Source organism: Lipophrys pholis (genome assembly GCF_963383615.2).
Source record: "Lipophrys pholis genome assembly, chromosome: 1".
NCBI classification, from domain to species: domain Eukaryota; kingdom Metazoa; phylum Chordata; class Actinopteri; order Blenniiformes; family Blenniidae; genus Lipophrys; species Lipophrys pholis.
In genome coordinates, this window is record NC_137635.1 from 11,503,048 (window position 1) to 11,523,919 (window position 20,872).

The 20,872-nt window shown below is 42.8% G+C and overlaps 2 protein-coding genes and 1 pseudogene across 3 annotated transcripts; all 3 read left to right on the forward strand.

Moving 5' to 3' along the window:
- The first annotated feature begins 966 nt into the window (after nt 1–966).
- On the forward strand, nt 967–5,125 carry dydc2 (DPY30 domain containing 2). The gene is made up of 7 exons (XM_080470270.1): nt 967–1,018; nt 1,420–1,605; nt 2,664–2,786; nt 3,962–4,060; nt 4,268–4,438; nt 4,842–4,949; nt 5,055–5,125. The coding sequence occupies exons 2-7, from the start codon at nt 1,459–1,461 to the stop codon at nt 5,082–5,084; spliced, it is 678 nt and encodes a 225-aa protein (XP_080326396.1). The 5' UTR covers nt 967–1,018; nt 1,420–1,458; the 3' UTR covers nt 5,085–5,125.
- Nucleotides 5,126–5,156: 31 nt separating this feature from the next.
- On the forward strand, nt 5,157–8,615 carry LOC308113804 (peroxiredoxin-like 2A; annotated as a pseudogene). The gene is made up of 5 exons (XR_013936574.1): nt 5,157–5,947; nt 6,109–6,200; nt 7,702–7,842; nt 8,011–8,175; nt 8,289–8,615. The product of XR_013936574.1 is annotated as a peroxiredoxin-like 2A (transcript).
- Nucleotides 8,616–9,122: 507 nt separating this feature from the next.
- On the forward strand, nt 9,123–20,639 carry LOC308112011 (PDZ domain-containing protein 7-like). The gene is made up of 18 exons (XM_080467181.1): nt 9,123–9,302; nt 9,749–9,851; nt 9,952–10,185; nt 10,633–10,770; nt 10,873–11,047; nt 11,127–11,303; nt 12,617–12,764; nt 14,229–14,289; nt 14,374–14,551; nt 15,377–15,603; nt 15,676–15,840; nt 16,309–16,424; nt 16,511–16,602; nt 17,063–17,154; nt 17,391–17,462; nt 18,067–18,666; nt 19,712–19,812; nt 20,158–20,639. Exons 3-18 carry the CDS (start codon nt 10,023–10,025, stop codon nt 20,299–20,301), a joined length of 2,649 nt encoding a protein of 882 aa, XP_080323307.1. The 5' UTR covers nt 9,123–9,302; nt 9,749–9,851; nt 9,952–10,022; the 3' UTR covers nt 20,302–20,639.
- The last annotated feature ends 233 nt before the right edge of the window (nt 20,640–20,872 follow it).

The following is a 20,872-nucleotide window of genomic DNA, read 5'->3' on the forward strand; positions in this document are numbered from 1 at the left end:
CTTCTAAGTGTGTTTAATTTGAGTGGCAGCAAACAGGAGAGATGTCACTAGTCTAGGACCATGAAGATGTTTGAAATAGAAACTGACATCATGAGGCAGAGAGCTTGAAGCGTCTGGCTCCTCCTGAGGGACACACAGGCTCTCTGCACCCTTCCTGGAGGTTCTGGAGGTCCTGTCCTTTTCCAGCTAAAATTAAGAAGCATTACGCACGCGCACACACACACGCACACGCACACAAATGTTGATGCATATATGCTGATAATAAACCAAAGCTGCTGAAACTGTGAGAAAACTTGTTTCCAACTATTCTACAGTCACATGTTAGTGTTTCTCAGTGTGGTGGAGGACACACGAGAGGAATCTTACTTCTGTTTGGGTGAAATAATTACAGGTGAATAATAATACAGCCTGTGTCACCCTGGTAAACTGTACTGGTCAATAGTAATATTTGGTTTACTTCTACACACACACAATCGCATTCTTGTGTCAATTGCAATCTAAGTCTGTGTTGTGGAACATTTGATTTATAAAGTCTCAGTTGGACTAATAGTCTGTGAACAGGCTGTAAACAAAGTGGAGCCCATGACAGCTGCTACCAGTTCACTGGTGGACAGAAATACAGAACAATATGTTTCTATTCACAAAATCTAAACAATAATAATGTTCTACCTTACCTGTTAAAAGGTAAGACGGAAAGCCCTGCTTTCAACGATCCGCCGATTTGTCCACAAATACTCGGCACAGTACTCTGGTTTCTTTAATTCTCTGCTGCTGCCGTTTTACAGGCTTGACCATAGATATACAATATTTTTAAATCTATGGTATAATATAAAATGTTTTTAAATCTATGGTATCATATTATTATTAAATAGTTTATATCTATGGGCTTGACGACCGGACCAAGATGGCGGCCGTATTTCCTGCTCCCAGAGTCAATCGAGTGATCGAGGGAAGTATTTACACGACACACTGTTACCATGGAGACGTATCCACGACACACTGTCGCAGAGTGAAAAAGGTTTGTCCTCTTTAAGTGTTATTATGACTGTTCTTGTTGAATGTTATACATGCAGGATGTTGTTATGTGAATGCCACAAGGCATTGCTATGTTTGCTATGTTCTATGTCTGTCATATCTTTAACCGTTTATGAATAAATCCCCCAAAACTGGAGAGAATAAAAGCGACAAAAACGGGAAAATATCAAAGTGACCCGTATATCAGCAAGCAGCGTAAGCAGGGGTAGGGTTCAGCTGTGGCATCCACATATGCATTTTCTTCCGGAAATGCAAACCTGGTTTTCCTTCACTTTATAAATTGTTGGGTTAGAATGATTAAAAGATAACTTTTATTTGTCGCTGTGGATATGAGCAAAGTGGCGCCTCGTTCTCGGGTTTAAAAACGCATCTTCTTGGTTTTAGCGGACGTAAACTGTCGTTAAGCCTTCAAAACGAACCAACATGGACTCGGAGTACATAAAGAAACATCTGGGACGATGTCTGGCGGAAGGACTGGCTGAAGTGGCCGAGCAGCGGCCTGCAGACCCCGTCCTGTTCCTGGCCCGCTGGCTCTACAAGCACGAGTCGAACGGGAAGCACGCGGCGCAGGTGAGACGCTGTGTGGTATTTCTGTCAGCAGGGGGCAGCATTGCACCAGATACTGTCTGCAGCCCGGGACCTCTACTCCACCATGTCTGTGTAGAAGCCGTTCATATTCATTGTTGGCAGGTTATTTTGTTTATTTTAATATGTTTTGTTGCTGCATTACGTGAACACAGGTTGTTTATATTAAAGGTCAAAGGTTACAGGTAGGGAGGAGCACAAACAGTGCTCACCAGACCAGTAATTATATTAGATTGTGTTAAACTTTTAAAAACATTCTAAAGAGAAAATAAAACTGGACAGTAGTAAGAAAAGCTTAAAAATCAATTAAACTGGTAAATAAATAACCAAAGGTAATACATATTGATTAGAGATCATTTGATGAAGCATAAAAGATGGTGGATAATTGAATTTGACAGAAATTGGATAATATGATAACAAAAATACATGAACATATAATTATTGATGAGCACAATGAGGACAAGATAAGTCAATAAATTTAAAAAAAAAAATAGGATTCATTAAAAAAAAAAACCTGTCCTCTGGAACGTCAATCCAGTCTAACTTTTGTCAGGTAAAATCTATATCCAGGCATGATTTAAATCTTCAAATCAAATTTGATATCAGACATGAGGCAAAGGAGATCAGGAGAAAGTAATGCAGTTGGTTTTAAATCATAAACCAGTACTTTAACATAACAATGAGCAGAAAGTAAATACTGCATTGTTGTGTGCTGTACATTGAAAATACTTTAATTAATTTAAAACTGGGAGTCCAAAAGCTGCTCCTGCTCTGCAGCCACTTTACCAGCTCGAGGCGCTGATCCCCAAATACTAGTTTTAGAGCTGCTGTGAAGGATCACAGAGGCTTAGACAGTCTAAGCTCCTCAGACTGAATGATACAAATATAGAGGTAAAAAACAAAACAAAAAAAACAACAACATAAAAACAAAACAAAAAACAACCTGTTGTCTAGTTTTGGAAAACTTCAGATGTAATAGGTGCTGAAATGATTAGACTCATGTGTCGTTTCGAGGGATTAATGTACCGTATTTCCTTTTGCAGAAAAAAGCCCGTTTGGCCTTGTTGGAGGAGAAGAGAGCCAAAGCAAGGGAAGAAGAGCTGCACCAGGAGAAACTGCAGGAGGAGGAAACGATGATCAGCAGCACTTTGGAAGCATCCGAAGACGTAGGTTTGCTCCTAAAACTCCTTCTGGATATTTACTGAACTGTAAACTGTGCCTGAAATTAAGTTTATTTTTCAACCTTTCCAAATATCAAGTTTCCCTCCAGGGTCTGTGAATTCTTCAGTGCAACTATTAACGTCCAGGTTCGGGAAGCGAGATCTCAGTATTATTGTCTTTCCTTGTCTACTGTTACTGAACATGACGGACTATTGAAAGTATTTCAAGATTGTATGAGTGTTATTTCAACAGGTTGATAAGAAGAATCCCCCGGAGTCTGATGCAGAAACTGCAGCCGCAAGGGAAGATCCTGTCGATGAAAACCCAGTGCAAGAAGGGAAATCAAACGTTACAGATCCAGAAAAACAAGAAGAGAAATCAAACATTCTAAATCCAGAAAACCAAGACGAGAAAGCAAACACTGGTGATCCAGAAAACCAAGAAGAGAAATCAAACATTCTAAATCCAGAAAACCAAGAAGAGAAATCAAACACGGCTGATCCAGAAAACCAAGAAGAGAAATCAAATACTGCTGATCCAGAAAACCAAGAAGAGAAATCAAACATTCTAAATCCAGAAAACCAAGACGAGAAATCAAACACGGCTGATCCAGAAAACCAAGAGGAGAAATCAAACACTGCTAATCCAGAAAACCAAGAAGAGAAATCAAAAATTCCTGATCCAGAAAACCAAGAAGATAAATCAAACACTGCTGATCCAGAAAACCAAGAAGAGAAATCAAAAATTCCTGATCCAGAAAACCAAGAAGAGAAATCAAACACTGCTAATCCAGAAAACCAAGAAGAGAAATCAAACACTGGTGATGTAGAAAACCAAGAAGAGAAATCAAACACTCTAAATCCAGAAAACCAAGAAGAGAAATCAAAAATTCCTGATCCAGAAAACCAAGAAGGGCCCACAGAAGTGAAGGGAAACGACCCTTGGCAGGAGGTGAACACATTGAGATTTGTGTCTTTCTGAAGGTGGCGGGTCCCTCGCGTGTTCTGATTTGGTTTCTGCTGTGATCTTTGGTTTTTGGTTGAATCGCTGGTTTCTGGGGTCTTCCTGGTGTTGGCTGGAGTGACGAGCTCTCTCTAAGTCTGTGCATGACTTACCGCTTGTTTCTAGAAGCTTCAAACGACTGACTGGAGATGGTTTCAGGAGCTGCTGTGTCTTCCAGGTGAACTTTACAGGTGAACCAGGAACCGGAGCTGCGGACACCAGAAGCTCCTCCTCAACCGAGGTCCAAGACCCTGACATCAGAAAGGAGCCTGTAACGGTATAGTCACACAGTTTCCCCTTGTATCTTCAGAGGAGAGGAAAAGAGAGGAGAGGAAAGAAGGAAAACACTGCAGATGAGAGGAGGAATCCCATGTTTGGTTCTCCTCAAAGCTTCAGACAGAGAGAAGACAGACGGGAGCCAGAAAAGACAGGAATGTTGGTTTTCCCACCGTTTAGCCAACTTCTTTTCGTTCTTTACCAAAAGGCTGCTGGTCAATCCGAGGATTCCATCCTGATGGAGCCGCCATCAGCCTTACAGAGTGAAGACCACCGTCCAGACCAGACGATTGCCGATGAAGGCCCGGAAGAGAAACCCACAGAGACTGAACAGACGGCACACGAATCTGACTCTTCCCGGCTTCCAGACCAGGAGAAGGTGGCTCATTCAGTCGACTGACTGCGAAGTTACAGTTTGTTTGTTTTTTATTGAGATTAAATTGACTGCTGTGTTTCCATACTGTTCAACCATTAGCTCTGGAAGAAAGCAGACTCAGAGGCAGCAGAGAGTAAAAGAGAAGGATGTGGGACAGAGACAGAGAGAAACAAACAAGATAATTAATTCACTGCTGAACCGCACTGATAATAAACTTCTAGTTACTGAGAAGAAACGGCAACATTATCATGCAACTGTATGAATGAGAACTATAGGGTCGAGCTCACGCTTAACTCCACGCTATTGACTGCATTACTTGTTTTTTTGTTGTTTTTGATGTGATCGTTGCTGACCTGGTGAAAGACAGTAATTTGATGCTCAAGCTGAACTTTTTGACTCATTTCAGGAGAGAGAAGCTGAGAGTGACCCTGCGGCGGAGGAAACGACGAGACCCCCGACTTCACAAGACGATCTGGAAAATAATCCACCTGACAAGGAGGAGTCATGGCAGAAGGTCGACTCAAATTTGATTTAGATGTTTAAAACATACGATTTCTGTCACAGGTCATCCAAACAACATTTTATTTTTTTTTAATTATTGTATTGTGTTGCTTTTCAGGATGGAGAAGAAGAAGCAGACCTCACTTGATTAAACCACCAATATGAGATAATAAACATTGCTCATTCTACATTTGTGTGTATTTTTAGTATCTCTGACTTTTACCAAGACCCAATTAAACCATTAAACAGCTTAAAACGTGCTCAAAACAAACTGAGCTCATGGTGTGAGCTCACTGGAGTCTTGTGTAAGTTTCATTCAGGCGCAGGAATACTCAGTGTGACAAACCCTGCTGGTGAATCCACAGATTTCAGATGATTAGAAACTTTAACCCATTCAGTAGATGCGAGCGAAATGTTGCACAAATATCAGAACAGGCAAATTGATATGACTGTACATTGATGAGTAACTGGTTGTTTGTGGCTTTAAATCTACTTTGACTAAGTTTGCTTTCTTGTTTGATTTTCGATTGAATCAAGCCGCAGGTGATCTTTTCTGACCTTTGAACTGAAAGAGGAGCAGACACTCCGGCGCATTCTGTATTCAGTTCTTCCTCTGTATCTTCAGGCTGCATGACGAAGTCACGGATTTCTTTTTTTTTTTTTTTAAATCAGCTTTAATCAGGACTTGTGACCAGTGTTTCGATCCAGAACTTTGAGGAGGAAGGGGGCTGGATTTCGGAAACTCTGGGCTGGATTTCAGACGAGTCCTTGACGCAGCAGCGCGGTCAGAAGAGTCCGTGCGTCCTGGTGAGGAGTCACAGAGAATGAAGTGAGTTAAAACAGGCAGAAACAGGAGGACAATGGCTCTTACGCTGATCGGAAACTCCGTGGCGACAGTCGGCGGTGTGATCACCAATGTCATGAATTTGGTGACCGATTTGTTTCTGACTCCGCCGCGCAAAGCGGCGCTCAAATACTTAGAGGACACCCAACTAAAAACCTTGGCAGGAGGTAAGTCATTATAAGTTTTTTTTAATCCTCTTAAAGAAATAAACAGTTAACTTTTTGTTTTGTTTTTTTAATGTGAGCCTGTTGAAAGCAGCCTTTGTTCAGCTGGAATTTGTTAAGCGTGTTGCTCAACTCGCGGCCTTTCACCCGATTTCTCTCCTCAGAGTCTCAGACTATCCGAGCCAAACGTCTGTGGGACAGAACCGGGGCGGTCATCATGGCTGTGCGCCGGCCCGGATGATTCCTGTGCAGAGAGGTGAGGTGGACAGTCAGGAGGGTAAACTTTACCTTTACTGAAACTGTGAAATCAGAAATGTATTAAAAAAAATAAATAATTCAAGGTAGTATCTTTAAACAAATATATCAAGTATTGAAGTAAAAAATATTTGTTCAAAGACAAGACACTTTTATTTATTTTTCCTTTTGGAGTTTTTATTTATTTATTTATTTATTTTTAATTCATCCACACATCTAATCTTTAATGTGTTTCATTCGGTATTTCAAAACTCCAAATACTACAATACCCATAAGCCATCAGCGTTTCCAGGCACCACAGACTGATAGAATGAAGGTATTGTTGTATTAGTGGAAGATAGACCGCCAAGAATCCATCAAACATACACAACAGAAACACCTGAGACAATTAAAGCATTGCTAGTAATATGAAACAGTTAACCTGATATGAAAAAGCCAAAGAATCCTCAATTTATACAGGTATCTCAGGATATCTTGTGACAGGAAGTTCACTTTACTTGGATTTTATTTTTCATGTAAAAAAAAACAAAACAAAGTAGTTTCAACAAAGACCCATCTGGCTTGATTGATATAAATGAATTATGCAAAAAGTAGCCTTTTTTTTTTTAAAGTAGATCTCGTAGAATATTTTACTCTGCGTAGGCACTGCAACTTGAATCTTATACGTTCCCAGCAAGCCACACTGTACAACATGAATCTAATAAACTTTGGGTACCACATGAAGCTCGCTTTGTGCAGATTGCACCTTGAAAACAAGCGGCATCGCTGCCTACAATGACGTGTGTGGGTGTGACCGTGCCATAATAAAACATAAGCGTGTGCCATCCATTCATGAAAAAGAAACTAGTGAAGTGATCAGGATGTCATTTCATACTGCATTTCTATTGGTTCCTTAGTTGACTTGGGTCACAGCAGCCATCACCATCACAACAAATTTCTGACACTGTGAGAATTGTATCACAGGTGTTCTTTGGTCACAAGACCATGATGGCAACTGTCCTTAAAGCGGTCTCACGTATGACCACTGATTTGGAACCAAGACCAGAAATACTGCCACAATTCTGTCACTATTGTTATCTTTTGTCTGTGATTGGCCCAAAATCACAGTGTGTAGTGGGCATTAGTGCCTGACGCAGGATAAGGTTTCAGGGCCCATAATCAAATTAAAAATTCATTAAATCTGAAACTTTATGCATTAAATGTCTTCCTCTTTAACACAATGAACCATATTGCCAATAACTGAGCACATTCAATGAAACTTTTGGGTGGTGTCCTTCATGTGCGCCATTTATTACATGTTTAGTTTCTAATTTTTATGTTTTACAGTCTGTATTTCTACAAATAAAATGCAATTTTATCATCAATCGTGTGTCTAAATAGATCATCAATTCACAACTTCATCAACAGTTTCAGTATATGTAAAACCAACTTTAAAATATATGGACGGCATTAACGCCTAAAACTACGTTAAGTGGAGTGTGTCTGTTCATGTGAACTTGCAGGAGGCTGCAGAGCTGTCCTCTCTAAAACCACAGCTCGATGAGCTCGGGATTCCCCTGTACGCGGTGGTGAAGGAGGACGTCGGTACTGAGGTCCAGGAGTTCAGATCCTATTTCAAAGGGGAGATCTTCCTGGATGAAATGGTGGAGTACTTACTTTCTGTATTGAATCAGTCTATTGTGAGGTCATCCTGCGCCTGATACTGAGGTTTTCCTCTTAATTAGACGAACACCAAATGCACTGAAGGCCTCCAGAATGTGTGAGGAATCGGTTTTGAAACGCGTGTATGAATAGTTGGTTCTGCTTTACAGAGGCGGTTTTATGGACCCCGTGAGAGGAAGATGAGTCTGCTGGCCTTCCTGCGTGTTGGGGTGTGGATGAGCGGCCTGAGGGCCTTCAAGAACGGCTTCATGGGAAACATTCTTGGAGAGGGATTCGTCCTCGGTGGCGTCTTTGTCATCGGCCGTGAATATCAGGTAGAGCCAGCTGATTGTGAAGCAATAACTTTAAAAGTTGCAGTGAGTTGATTCAGTCATATTGCATATGAAAGGGAAGTGAGAGCAGCATCTCATAGTGTGTTTTCCTGCAGGGGATACTTCTGGAGCACAGAGAGATTGAGTTTGGTGATAAAGTCAACACTGAAGACGTCATCCATGCTGCAATAAGAATACCACAGGAACTTACAACCTTTGAATAGAAACACTGCTTTTGTTAGGGGCAAAAACTGTTCAATGCACTGAAGTGTTTTGCAGTGTGACTGTGTAGAAGAGACTGAGCGTGTTCATGATGGTCTGTCTTTAAACTCTTTGGAGGAAGCAGACCTGATATTTAACTTTCAGTTTTCTGTTTCTCTCAGTGCTACTGCAGAGCTCTCCAGGAAGATTCTAAGCAATAAAATACATTTTTGTTCTGTGGACTTCCTTTCTTTGTTTTTGGCTGTTCAGATTTAGCATGTAGCCTACAACACACTTGAATATTTAATGCCTTACATCTTGAAAATGTAATTCATACACACACACACACACACACATATATATATACAAACTCTTTGTTGATAATCTATATAAATTATTACATTTGGATTTCACAAAAATAAATGTACACAAAACGAATCTATATCCAAGTTCTTTACATCAGTCATATTTCTAGTCTAACATACCTGAAAATGGGTAGGAAGAAGTCAAACCTATTCATTCATTGTCTGTATGAACTGCTAAGCTAAGAAAAAACAAAAAACTAATCAATAGTAGATAAATAAAAGTGTCTGGGCAGCACAGATTACTCTAACTGATTAAGTTAAAAATAAATTACATGTATGAAGGCGCCCTGCTGTCAGTTGATTGACGTGTCAGTCATCCTCTTAACTGGATACAATGTAGCCAATGGACGTGGTTGTGGGCGGGGCTTGTGTGACATCAGAGGCGCTCGAGCCAGGCGCTTCGAGACGCTTCACACAAACATGGACTCTGCGAGGGACTCCGTGAGGACTGTGGGTCTTTTCACAACGTGGGATTGATTTTAAAGGACATCGAGGGGACTTTAGAGTTCAAGAAAACATTTGGAGTGTCTGTTTGTGTTCTGGAGCAGGAAATAAAAATGCGTGGTGAGTATTTGCGTATTTACGCAAGATATTTCACACAAAAAGATCTATAATTATTCCCCAGAATTTAAGCGAAATTAACGAGGGAATCAAGAAGGATATTAATATTTGTTCCCTCCAGTTAAAATAGGTTTGACGCCTTTTTTGTTGTTGTTTTTTGGGGTGCTGTCCAGGGTGCTGAAGACACCTGGGGAACCCCCATCACGCTCATCACGGGTTAACTTTAGTGACATGTAACCATGGTAACGATACCATGTGACATCCTGACTCTCAAGTGGGTCAGGCTTCACTTAAATACACCCTTTAAATCCTATTTCCAACTTCACCTGCAGCCACAAATCACCAGTTTGTTGTGTGAGTTGACTGAGTAAAGAGGAATATTTGGCACACCTCTGTGGTTTTAGAAAAGGAGTGGATTCTTTTCTTTGCATCGCCTTTTCTTTTTGCAGATGTAGAAAGGTGAGAGATGCAACATGGGCGTGGATGGCTCAAAGTGTGACTCCATGACACCAAGGAGTCAGTTATCATGCTACAAAGCAGCAGCGTTCATCCGTGAGTCAGATTCACTGAAACAAAACCCCTACTTGCACTCATGAGTCGCCGTGACTGTCTGATATTCCAAACATGAACTTAAGGATACTTTCCCCGTCAGGCTCCTCCACCTGGAGCTGAGCACACGCACTCCAGGTGGAGTGTGTGTGAAAGGAGACCCCAGCAGCCTCCATGGCTCACTCGTCAGACCCGTCCCGCTGGGAGAAGACCCCCACGACCCACGGGTCACACACAGCCACACGCAACCTCTTGCGGAAGAAGGAGCAGCGGCGGCGTGGAATCCGATCCTCCTCACCGATGGGCCGGGTCATCCTCATCAACTCTCCCGTGGACGGTGAGGAGGCACGGACTGCTTGCATGGTGGTCTATGTCTCAATAATGCTGGAGATCAAAGATGATAGAGTCATAACAGAAACACCTGAGACAATTAAAGCATCGATAGTGATGTGAAAAACTTAACCTGATATTAATAAGTCAAAGAATCCACAACCAATCAGTTGTGTTTTTATGTAACTCAGGCACTTGCTGAAAATTGTTTGCTAATTTTAAGCTTTGAGACACAAAGGTGCAGTATAGGTTTGATGTCCTTCATAGAAATTTTATATTTTAAGAAAGAAAATGTGTTATCAGTCTTGAAACTTTAATTTTACCTTTGTTCTACTTCCTCTCACGCTGTATTTGCCACATTTAGATCTGTCATGATGCTGTATCTTACCGTCAGGCCCCACCCATACAGATCCACAAAATGTCATTTTCACGTTTGATTTTGTGTTGTTTAAAGGTGGAGATGATAGCGAGGACCTCCACACGATCACAGTAGATAAAAGCGTGGACGGGAAGCTGGGATTCAGCGTGCGTGGAGGCTCCGAGCACGGCCTCAGCATTTTCGTCAGTAAGGTGGAGGACAACAGTACGGCAGGTAATAGCTCAAAATTACAAACACCAGATACTAGAAAATGTTACGATTGTGAAAAATACGAGGCGTGGTGCCCATGTGCATCCGCTCTGTGTTTGTTTCCAGAGGAAGCTGGCCTGCTGGTTGGAGACAAACTGGTGGAGGTGAATGGCGTCAGCCTGGAGAACATCACCATGAGCAGCGCTGTCAAAGTCCTGACAGGCAACAACAGACTGAGGATGGTCGTGAGGCGTGTTGGGAAAGTTCCCGGCATCCGCTACTCCAAGGAGAAGACGACCTGGTGATACAGCAGTATTATTTTTCCACGCTGCCAGTGTGTAATAAATGTTAAACCTATAATCATCGTGTGTATTTGTCAGGGTGGACCTGATACACCGACGCATGGTGGTGGAGGAGAGTGGACGGACGCCATCCGAGGCCAGCTCGGGCAGCGCTCTCCGGAGGATCGTCCACCTTTACACCACCTCCGATGATTACTGTCTGGGCTTCAATATACGCGGAGGGAAGGAGTTCGGTCTGGGCATCTATGTTTCAAAGTAGGTACTGACATAAAACCAAAAGGCTGCAAACAAAAAGTATCTGAATTGAAAGAAAAACAGGATATAAGTGGAGGTTTTGCTCCACGTAGTCCTCTCCGGTTTCTTGTGTGTGTGTGTGTGTGTGTGTGTGTGTGTGTGTGTGTGTGTGTGTGTGTGTGTGTGTGTGTGTGTGTGTGTGTGTGTGTGTGTGTGCGTGCGTGCGTGCGTGCGTGCGTGCGTGCGTGCGTGCGTGCGTGCGTGCGTGCGTGCGTGCGTGTAATGGATTGTCTGTGTGTAATGGATTGTCAGTTTACAACCTTTTGGACCAAAACAGATGTTTTTGTCACTTTATCAACGTTTTGCCTAAAGTTTAATTTATGACATTTCATAACTACAATCTAAAATAGGAGATTTTATTACTCTTAAGCGGTTTTAGCTTCAGCAGCTGTTTTAAACAGAATTCCCTGTTTTAACTGAGTCACCCATTTAAAAAATTTTTAGAACCATTTAGACTCTTGGCTATTTTTGTTTTGTTTTTTCCTTCCTCACGTTTTAAGCTGTTTTAGTGGCATGAGCAATTTTTGCCATTTTAGCTGTTCCACCATTTTTAAGTTTTGCTTACTTGCTTTAGCTGTTTTTGGCCATTTGTTTTTTATTTGTTCCAGTTCAAGAAATGTTTTTGCAATTTTAGATATTTTTTAGCAATGTAAGCCGCTTTAACAAGGAGATAGCAGTCTTTTTTGAAAATAAGTCTTGGATGCAAGTGAAATACAAACAAAATACTGATAGTATAGAAATTGATTTACACAAAGGTTTTTTAAATGATTAGTTGGCCGCTGCAGTGGAACTAAAGAGCCACATGTAGCTTTTGTTCTTTGTCGTGGTGCAGATTATACTGGATGAAAACGTCTTTGTTCTTGCAAAATGAAACAATTAAAACCAAAAATTACAACAATCTCAACATAAAGCCAATTTTGATGATATTGTCTGGTCCAAAATACTGTGAAATATCTGAAAAAAAAGAATTCAGCATCAGCGATATCTTAGCTCGGGTCTCAGTGTTGTGTTGTGTCCACTACTCTTAAGAAAACTGTCTCTTAATGTTTTCTGTGAAAGTTTTGCAATTTTCTTGGTTAGGCCTGATTGAAGCCTCTTGCGGGCCGGTTCTGGCCCACGGACCGTATCTTTCACACCCCTGGTTTAGAGTATTGTCACTGGTTCAGTGAGCTGTCTAAAACTCTGTAACTTTACATATCCCATGTCAGAAACACCAGCGCGACCAGCAAGTGTTTGAAAATAAACCCCGTGACAGCAGCTCGCTGTGGTTTCAGACTGGATCCCGGCGGCCTGGCCGAGCAGAACGGGATTAAGATGGGGGACCAGATCCTGGCCGCCAACGGCGTGAGCTTCGAGGACATCAGCCACAGCAGCGCGGTGGAGGTGCTGAAGAGCCACACACACATCATGCTGACCATCAAGGTGACAACACCCAGCGTTTCACCCTTCGTCGTCATCCTGGGAAAATCTTGTCAATCCCAAAAAGTGTACTGTATAAGTCACATGAGCAGTAAAATACCTAAACAAAATGACATAGTTATGATAATCTGGTACATTACTGCAATTGTCCGAAGTTTTCCGAAGTTTTTTTTTGTCTTGCGTTTATGTGGATCTGCTATTTTTGATCACGAGCGGCAACAATTCCTGAGAAAGACGCCGAGAAAAACTCCTGTAGACACATAGCTGAACTTCCCGCTTTCAAAAAATTATGCTGATTAAATCTGGTTCTGAAACCTCGAGGCATTCGAAGAAACTTCATAACGTTTCATATTTTAAATGTATTAGTTATTGTGTACTCAATGCTCTTTCTTTCACACTTCATCTGTTTTACAGTCCTCAACTCGTTTCATTGACAATACTTATATCATTGATTCATGAAAAAAAAAACATTTCCAATGTGAAAGATAAATTGTATTATTACTTATTCAAATTTAATAAGAAATTTTAATTTGTGGCCTAAAGCTGTTAGAAAAACTCAGTTATGATCTAAATGTGGTTTTACTTTATTGCATATAAACTACTCGAAACATTTCAAGATGCCTCAAAAGATTCATTGCGTCTGATTGCAGTTAAACATTGTACTTAAGTTTACTTTAAATTAAGTATCTGTACTTCGACTGATTGAAACTGGCTTTATGTTGAGATTGTAGTTATTTTCAGCTGTAATTGTTTGGTTTTTGTGTAAAAGTAGACATTTTCATCTCGTATACCACTCGAATAGTTCGTTCATTTTGGGCTATGAGGGCGTTTGCTGTTGGGTTTACCGTGAACGGCGAGTCGACGAGGCCATATCGCGTTCCGTTCTGACTCTTTGTTATCAGAAAGTGTATCAGCTCTTTCATTAATGCCTCGGTCAGACGACCTGCCATGCATTACTTGTCTGACCTGTTGGATACCTTCAATCTTGAGTCGTCTCGCCCACGATAAAACCAAACACAGACTAGCCCGGCTCCTGTGCGTCCGGCGCCGGCAGACGCGGCTGGCGGCGGGGTTTTTTTTTGTGTGGCCGGGCCGACAGCTGGCGTGCAGTCGTAATATTCCTCGCTCACTTTACTTGGCGGAGCTTGGGTTTCGCGCTGTGAAAAATAGCCAGGCCGTGTGCATTATTCACCAGGTAGCCGGGGATCAGGTGCTGATCAAAGCATAGAGGCGGCGTTTTGTGCGAGTTTTGTTTTGGGGATCTTTCTCTTTCTCCCGTCAGGAGTTAGAAAGCATCCCAGCTATCAAAGGTTAGATGTGCTTTTGTGTGAGCACAATGAAAGAGAAGCGCTTGTTTTGGTCCTCGTCACGGTTCTAGGGTTACTGATTATCAAATATGGGCATCCCATAAAAGTTTCAAGCTCTCTGCTGTAGCTCATTTGCATATCTGCGTCCATATCTCGGCAGGAAGCAGGACGATACCCTGCGTATAAAGAGATGGTGGCGGAATACATGTGGCTCAATAAACGTACGTACACAAAGCGGCAGTCCCTCCATCCAATGTGTGTCTTTATCTTTTTGAGTGAGTGTTTGTCTTTGTTTTCGTCCTCAGTGGCCAATGGTACTCAGATGTCCTCGTCCCAGGGTTCACACTCCAACTCCTCAGCCTCGTCTCTGTCGTCTGGGACTCCGGTCAGCTCTCTGAGCGGCCTGTCGCAGGTCATGTTCCCGCCCAGCCTGCCGTTTGGATCCGACATGGTGGACGTCTGCATCTCCACTGAGGACCAGAGGTTAGGATCTCCTTTTGATTGGACCTTTGAGTTGGTACTGGAGATTGACGTGGGGGGGGGGGGGGGAGTTTGTGCTTTATCTTATACCAGGAGTCTGATACCTCGATAATCAAAGGAGCTGGTTTTGTCACTTTTCAGCAAATGAAATTAGAGTGGCGAGGCAAAACCAGGTTTACATTTAAAATGAGGCCAACACATTTCATTCCATTTTCAGCTGTTTTTGAACCTTTTTTAAAAACATTTTTATACCATTTTGAAATTTAAGCTTTTTAACCATTTTGGTTCAGTTGTCCACATTTCCCCCCTCATTTTCAAGCTTTTTTTCTTTTAGTAATTCTGGACATTTTCAGTTATTTTCGCTGTTTTAGCATTTTTCTCCCATTTATGGTGCTTTTATCTATTTTTTCCAATTTAGTTATTTTCCAAAACCCTTTTCAGCCAAGAGTGAAGAGTCCTTTTGAAAATGATGGCTGTGTAAATAAGCTAAATTTAGATTATTCAGATATAATATTCTGAAAGCTTCAGTGAGCCGCTGTAGAATGGCTCGAGAGCCACATGTGGCTCCAGAGGTTGCAGGATGCAGACCCTGGTCTTAAACCAAGTAGTAAAATATGAGTCTGAATATGAGACAAGCTTCTTTTTCAAGAAAAATGTCGTCATGCTGAGTTCTGCATAAATACAGCAGCAGGGATCTGTGCACTGAATACTATCGTGAAATAAATGCCTACAGCCAGTAGAGTCCCTCACAACTAGAAGCATCAAGTAACCCCACGCTATTCTCCGGTGAAGGAAAATCTGTTTTCAAAGCAGCATTCGTATGTTCAGGTCAGAGTCTGAGCGAACGGAGACGGCCATGCAGACGGACCTTCCCTCGCAGAAAGGCGGCGTGGACACCACTCGCAGCCTGGGCCGCACCACCCTGCTCAAAGACACCGTCATCCGCGGAGAAGAGGCCCGAGGGAGCGGAGAGTCCACCAAGACCGCCGTGCTTCTGGCCCTGAGCAGGCCGAGTCGGCCCATCAGCAGGTCGCAGAGCCAAGTCACGGTGGCAGGTACGACCGCAGCATCAGAAACAGATGGGGTGGCGCGCAGGAGTGAACGTGATGTTTGTCCTCCTGTCACAGAGATCAAGCAGAAGAAGGAGAAGAAACAAAAAGGGAAGCACCCGGAGGAGAAGAGCACCCTGCAACGCTCCAAGACCTTCGTCAACTTGCTCTTCAAGGGGGGACGCAAGAGAGACGCCTCTCGAGGACGCTCCAAGTCTCCTTCCACGAACAAGGCTGGCAAAGGTTTGGCTTGAGTTAATAAGTGAAGCAAGTTCCATCCGTCCATCTTTGACACCCTGCACGCGTCACCACGAAATCACCCTGCAGCTGCTGGAAGTCAGATATCATTCTGTGTGTGGGTATACATGTCTCGTCTCAAAGCCATGCTGTCATGCCGGGTTTGTGAAAACACCCAGAATGCAACAGCAATAGGAGAAGTTTCCTGGACATTTAATTGTATTTTGCACGAGAAAGTTTGGTGTTTGTAGTTATTTTCCATAGTTATTATTTGGTTTTGTGAAAATCAAGAGATTTTCATCACGTATATCCGGCACCACATCGTAGAAAAACTTTAAAGCTTCATTTTAAAGGTTACTATTGCGCTATTCAGATGAAATTGGTCTTCATGTTGCCTCTGAACTAAACAGTGTTTGACACGCCTGGTACGGTTAAATGTTATTTACGCAAGATTTCACGCTGTGATGTGTTCAGAGGTACGACAGGCCGGTGCGATGCCAAATTCAGAGATGCTCGGGGTGGTGGAGGACATGGCCCGCAGGCTGCTGAGCGAGGAGGAGGTGGCTGCCGTGCTGACAGCGTGTCGAAGGGTAGGAGGCTTTCTTCACCGCTGCACGCAGACAGAGACCACACTGTGAATTATGTCTGAACTAAAGTCCTGATCCCCCTCTGGCAGTATATCGCAGAGCGCTCGGTGGAGAACCTGATACGCCACCTGCTGGTCGTGCTGGACCGACCGGAAAAGCTGCTGCTGCTGAGGGAAGTCAGGTGTGTCGCTTGTGTTTAAAAGAAATGTGCACCAAAGATAAGGAACTCGATGAGAATGAGAAAGCATATTTAGATAATCTTTGAATAGTCAGAATATTTCAAATGTTTCTCATTGGACTGATTCTCAGCTGCTCATCCCACAAGTGCACCTTCTTTACAAACCTAACAAAACCTAACCTAAATAAACGTTCTTTTTTACGACAGGAAGTTGTTACAACATAAGTCATTTCATTTTTGTGGTTAGTTTCGATTCGTTCAGTCCTCCACACTGAATCTGCAGCTAAAATGAAACATTTACAGTAAATGTTAGAATTTCTGGCCACATCTCATGAATTGGTTTTTATACACCAACAAATCCTGGAGGATTTATCCGTGTGATCGTTTCCAATTCAAGCACAGAAGATGACAATGTTCTGCAGTTTAACTCAACTTTTTCCTCTTTGTTTTCCCTGTTTGTCAGGATGCTGCTTCCTCCGTCCGATCTGGGTGTGTTCAACAGCATGGTGACGTCGATAGAAGTAGAAGCCTACCATATCCTCAAGTATCGCTCAGGTGCCTAGAACAAGATGAAAATATGTCTGATATTTAACGGAATTGCATTTTGTTAACATCACAGAGGTGAATAATCATTAAATATGACATTCTGACGTCAAATTAATGCAGTGCATCATGTGTGTGTGTGTGTGTGTGTGTGTGTGTGTGTGTGTGTGTGTGTGTGTGTGTGTGTGTGTGTGTGTGTGTGTGTGTGTGTGTGTGTGTGTGTGTGTGTGTGTGTGTGTGCGTTTCAGTCAGAACTCCTCCCCTCCGCTCCCCCATATCTGGCCGAGCACCCAAACGGCGCCTCATCACGCCCATCCCAGGTCAGACGCTCCACCACTCAGTCATTTTATGTAGTTGCCTCCGTCAAAGAGTTTACAAAATCATCCACATTTATTTGTCTGTTAACAAAAAATCTCAAAAACTACTGAGCGGCTCTTCATAAACATTCGTACCCAGGTGCGTTTTGATCAAAGGAAGAACCCATTAAATAATTGTTTCAAATTTTCATTTTGCAATGTATTGTCTTATCTTATGTTCTTTCAAATTATGAAATAAAAGCACGTGATCATCAAACTAAATAAATGAATAAAGGCAGTTGATCTGGATGTGGAATATGTGTCATTTCCCTGTAGTCAGGTTTCCTCTTGTTTTATTTATTTTCATTTCGTGCTATTGACTGAGCAATTTGTGGTTGTGTGAGAATGTTACTTCCTAAATTACTAATTTGACTATTAAAAAAAATTATTTTGTTTGTGTGTGTGTGTGTGTGGGGGGGGGTTTGAGAGAGAACCTTTCTTGCTGATGCACATTTTTGTAGAAAAGACGATTCATGGAATATTTGAGACAATAAATTGTTAGATTGTGTAAGAATGAATTGATGATGTTCATGATGGATAAAAGCTTCTTGTACTGTGTAAACTTCAGATTACAGAGGAGGCTTTGAGCTCCACAGTGCCGAGGAGGTGGAGAAGGAGAGCCACCTGCTGGAGGAGCTGGAGAAGCTCAGCGTGAGCGGGCCTCGCCGGTCCGGAGAGACGCCTCAGACCTCCAGGTCCTTCACCCCCCTGCTGGACATACCGGTGGACGGATACACCCCTGAACCCAGAGAACTCAGACGCCCCTCCGCCAGCCCGGTGCCCCCCAACTGGCTGCTGGCCCACAGCAGCGACTCCCACCCTCCCCTCCGGACAGACATTGGCACGATCCGCTCCGTCCACTTCGACGAGGTGTCACTGCACTCCGCTTCAGACAAGGGGGACGTGAACTCAGAGAGGGGGCGCCCCCCCTTTAGAAACGGTCACCCTAAAGACAAAAAGGAAAAGGATGGGGACAGAAGCAGAGAGAGCGTGTTCACGCTGCAGAGCGCCGCTCGCAGGAACCGGCCCTTGTTGTCGCAGGTGTTCGGTTCGAGTCCCGATCAACAGGCGAACGGCCATCAAGCGCCGTCGGAAAACCAGCTCAATGGGAGAGAGACCCAATTCCAGCTCAAGACTGTCAGCATCTCCAAAACCAAGCAGTCTCTGGGTAAATGGATTTTGAGTAATTGTACTGTTGTGATGGCAGAAAAGCAGAATGCCGTTGGTTGAAATCCCACTGCTGTCAGGTCACCACTTTGCTGAACTGTTCAGGACGTCAGACATAAAGCGTGAGTGAAGATCCACATGGTCTGCCATGGCCAACAGCAGCCAATGCTATCGCCCTCTGTCCAGAGGTCAAATTGTTCTTAGTCACATTCACCCTTTCACCTCAAAGGTGCCAAACAGTGAAAAATATCCATTTACCATTCATATAATGCTCACCTTAAAATGCATGACACACAACTGAACATTCACATGAGCTCACAGCATTGAAATCCCAGGTTCTTTGTAGAGTTTCCATGTTCTCCCCTGTGCGTGGGCTTCACCCATCGTCAGCTGGTATCATCAGCTCTAAAGCTCCGTGACGCTGAGTTTTATTAAAGCGGTGTAGAAGATGATTGGACATAAAAGCAGAGGTCACATGCAGCCGCAATCCAAATCTTTGCGGCCTAAAAAATTTAAATTGTAAAAAAAAACAACCTGTAACCACAGTAAGATAACATTTGTGATTACTCTGAAGGTGAGAAATATAAAATCTAGGATCAATAATCTTACTTTAAAGTAGTATGAGTAGAATTTTCATGTGTCATAGTTACTGTCTTTTGCATGTTGAAACATTGATGGATACACCATTCTCCATCTTCAACACCACTTCATTCAAGCAGGGCCGCAGGGTACCGGAGAGGGAAGGGAGTTTAAATGAGGACTTCACCATTATAGTAGATCTTCACTGATTCAGCACTTTCAGAGTTTAAGAGCTTTTCACCTCCATTAGAGCAACTTGAGGTTTGGTGTCCTGCCTAAGGACACTTTGACACCAGATGAGGAATTGAACCATGAACTGAGACACGGTCGCTTAGAACAACTTAAAATCCCTCGTGAGTGTGACGTAGCAGATTAAGTGGATTCACCTGAAAACCTCTTCCGTCAACAAAGTACTGCGTGACTTTCCATCCCTGGAGTAAATGCGCGTTGTTGTTGTTGTTGTTTAGGGATCAGCATTTCTGGTGGGATGGAGTCGAAGGTTCAGCCGGTGGTGAAGATCGAGAAGATCTTTCCTGGAGGAGCCGCTTCCACCTGCGAAGTGTTGAAGGTAACCAGACAGCCACAGACATGGGATATCGGTAATGCTGCCATGAAAGTGATCAAAGTAGCATCAGCGTTTTTATTTCTCATGAGTAGACAGGGAGACAGCAGCTTTCCAAATCTATGTGGAAATAAGTTTCTATATGGAAAAAAGTAACAATATTAATTGGTTGTGTTTTTCTGCCAAACGTTACACCATGTTGTTTTGGAATAATTTACACATCAATCATGCTTTGTTTGTCTTTCATACGCGTTTTATTGGCGTCTCTGTGCAGCTCACGGTGACTTCATAACGCCATGTTACCAAACTGATCACTGCCATCTCTGAATGACCCCTCGCTCTGTGTCCCAGGCTGGATTCGAGCTGGTTTCGGTGGACGGAGTCTCACTGCGAGGAGTCACACATCAACACGCCGTGGACGTGATCCGGAAAGCCTTCAGCAACAAGGCCAAAGACCCCATGGTGTTTGTGCTCAAAGTCCCCAAAGAGCTTTGAGAGGATGCGATCATTGGAAAAGTAGAACCATGGCCAGCGGTTTATTAGCAGCTCAAAGACACAAGTCCGGTGTGTCCTTTTGCCATTTTGTCTTAAAATTGGGAGAAACGAGACAACAGTGACTGGAAGCAGGTCAATGGACACAATAAGCATTCAACAACAGAAGAAATTTTTACTAGTGGAATAAGACTTTCACAGACAATGTTTTGTTTGTGTGTGTATCGAGAAATTGTAAGAAAATGGTGCTCCTTGTGCCTTAATTCACCCAGGAGCAGGTGCCTGTCCAGAAAATTATTTTCTTTTTACATTTTGTGTTGAATAAACCCAGATTAGAGCATAAAACTTTTAAAGTTTTCATTTCTTATGCAGTCAAGTCCTGAAATAATATAGAACTAAAGCAGGTGTGGAAGTTACAGATTTGACCTCAAGGGGGCAGACATGAGCTGCTTCTGAAGGAAGCTGCTAATCGTGTGATATTTTCAAAAGCATGAAGGTCCATCTCATGGAAATAGGGCCAAGGTGGTAAAAGTGTCAGATCCTCAATTTAGATAGTGATGCTAGAGTAAAAAAT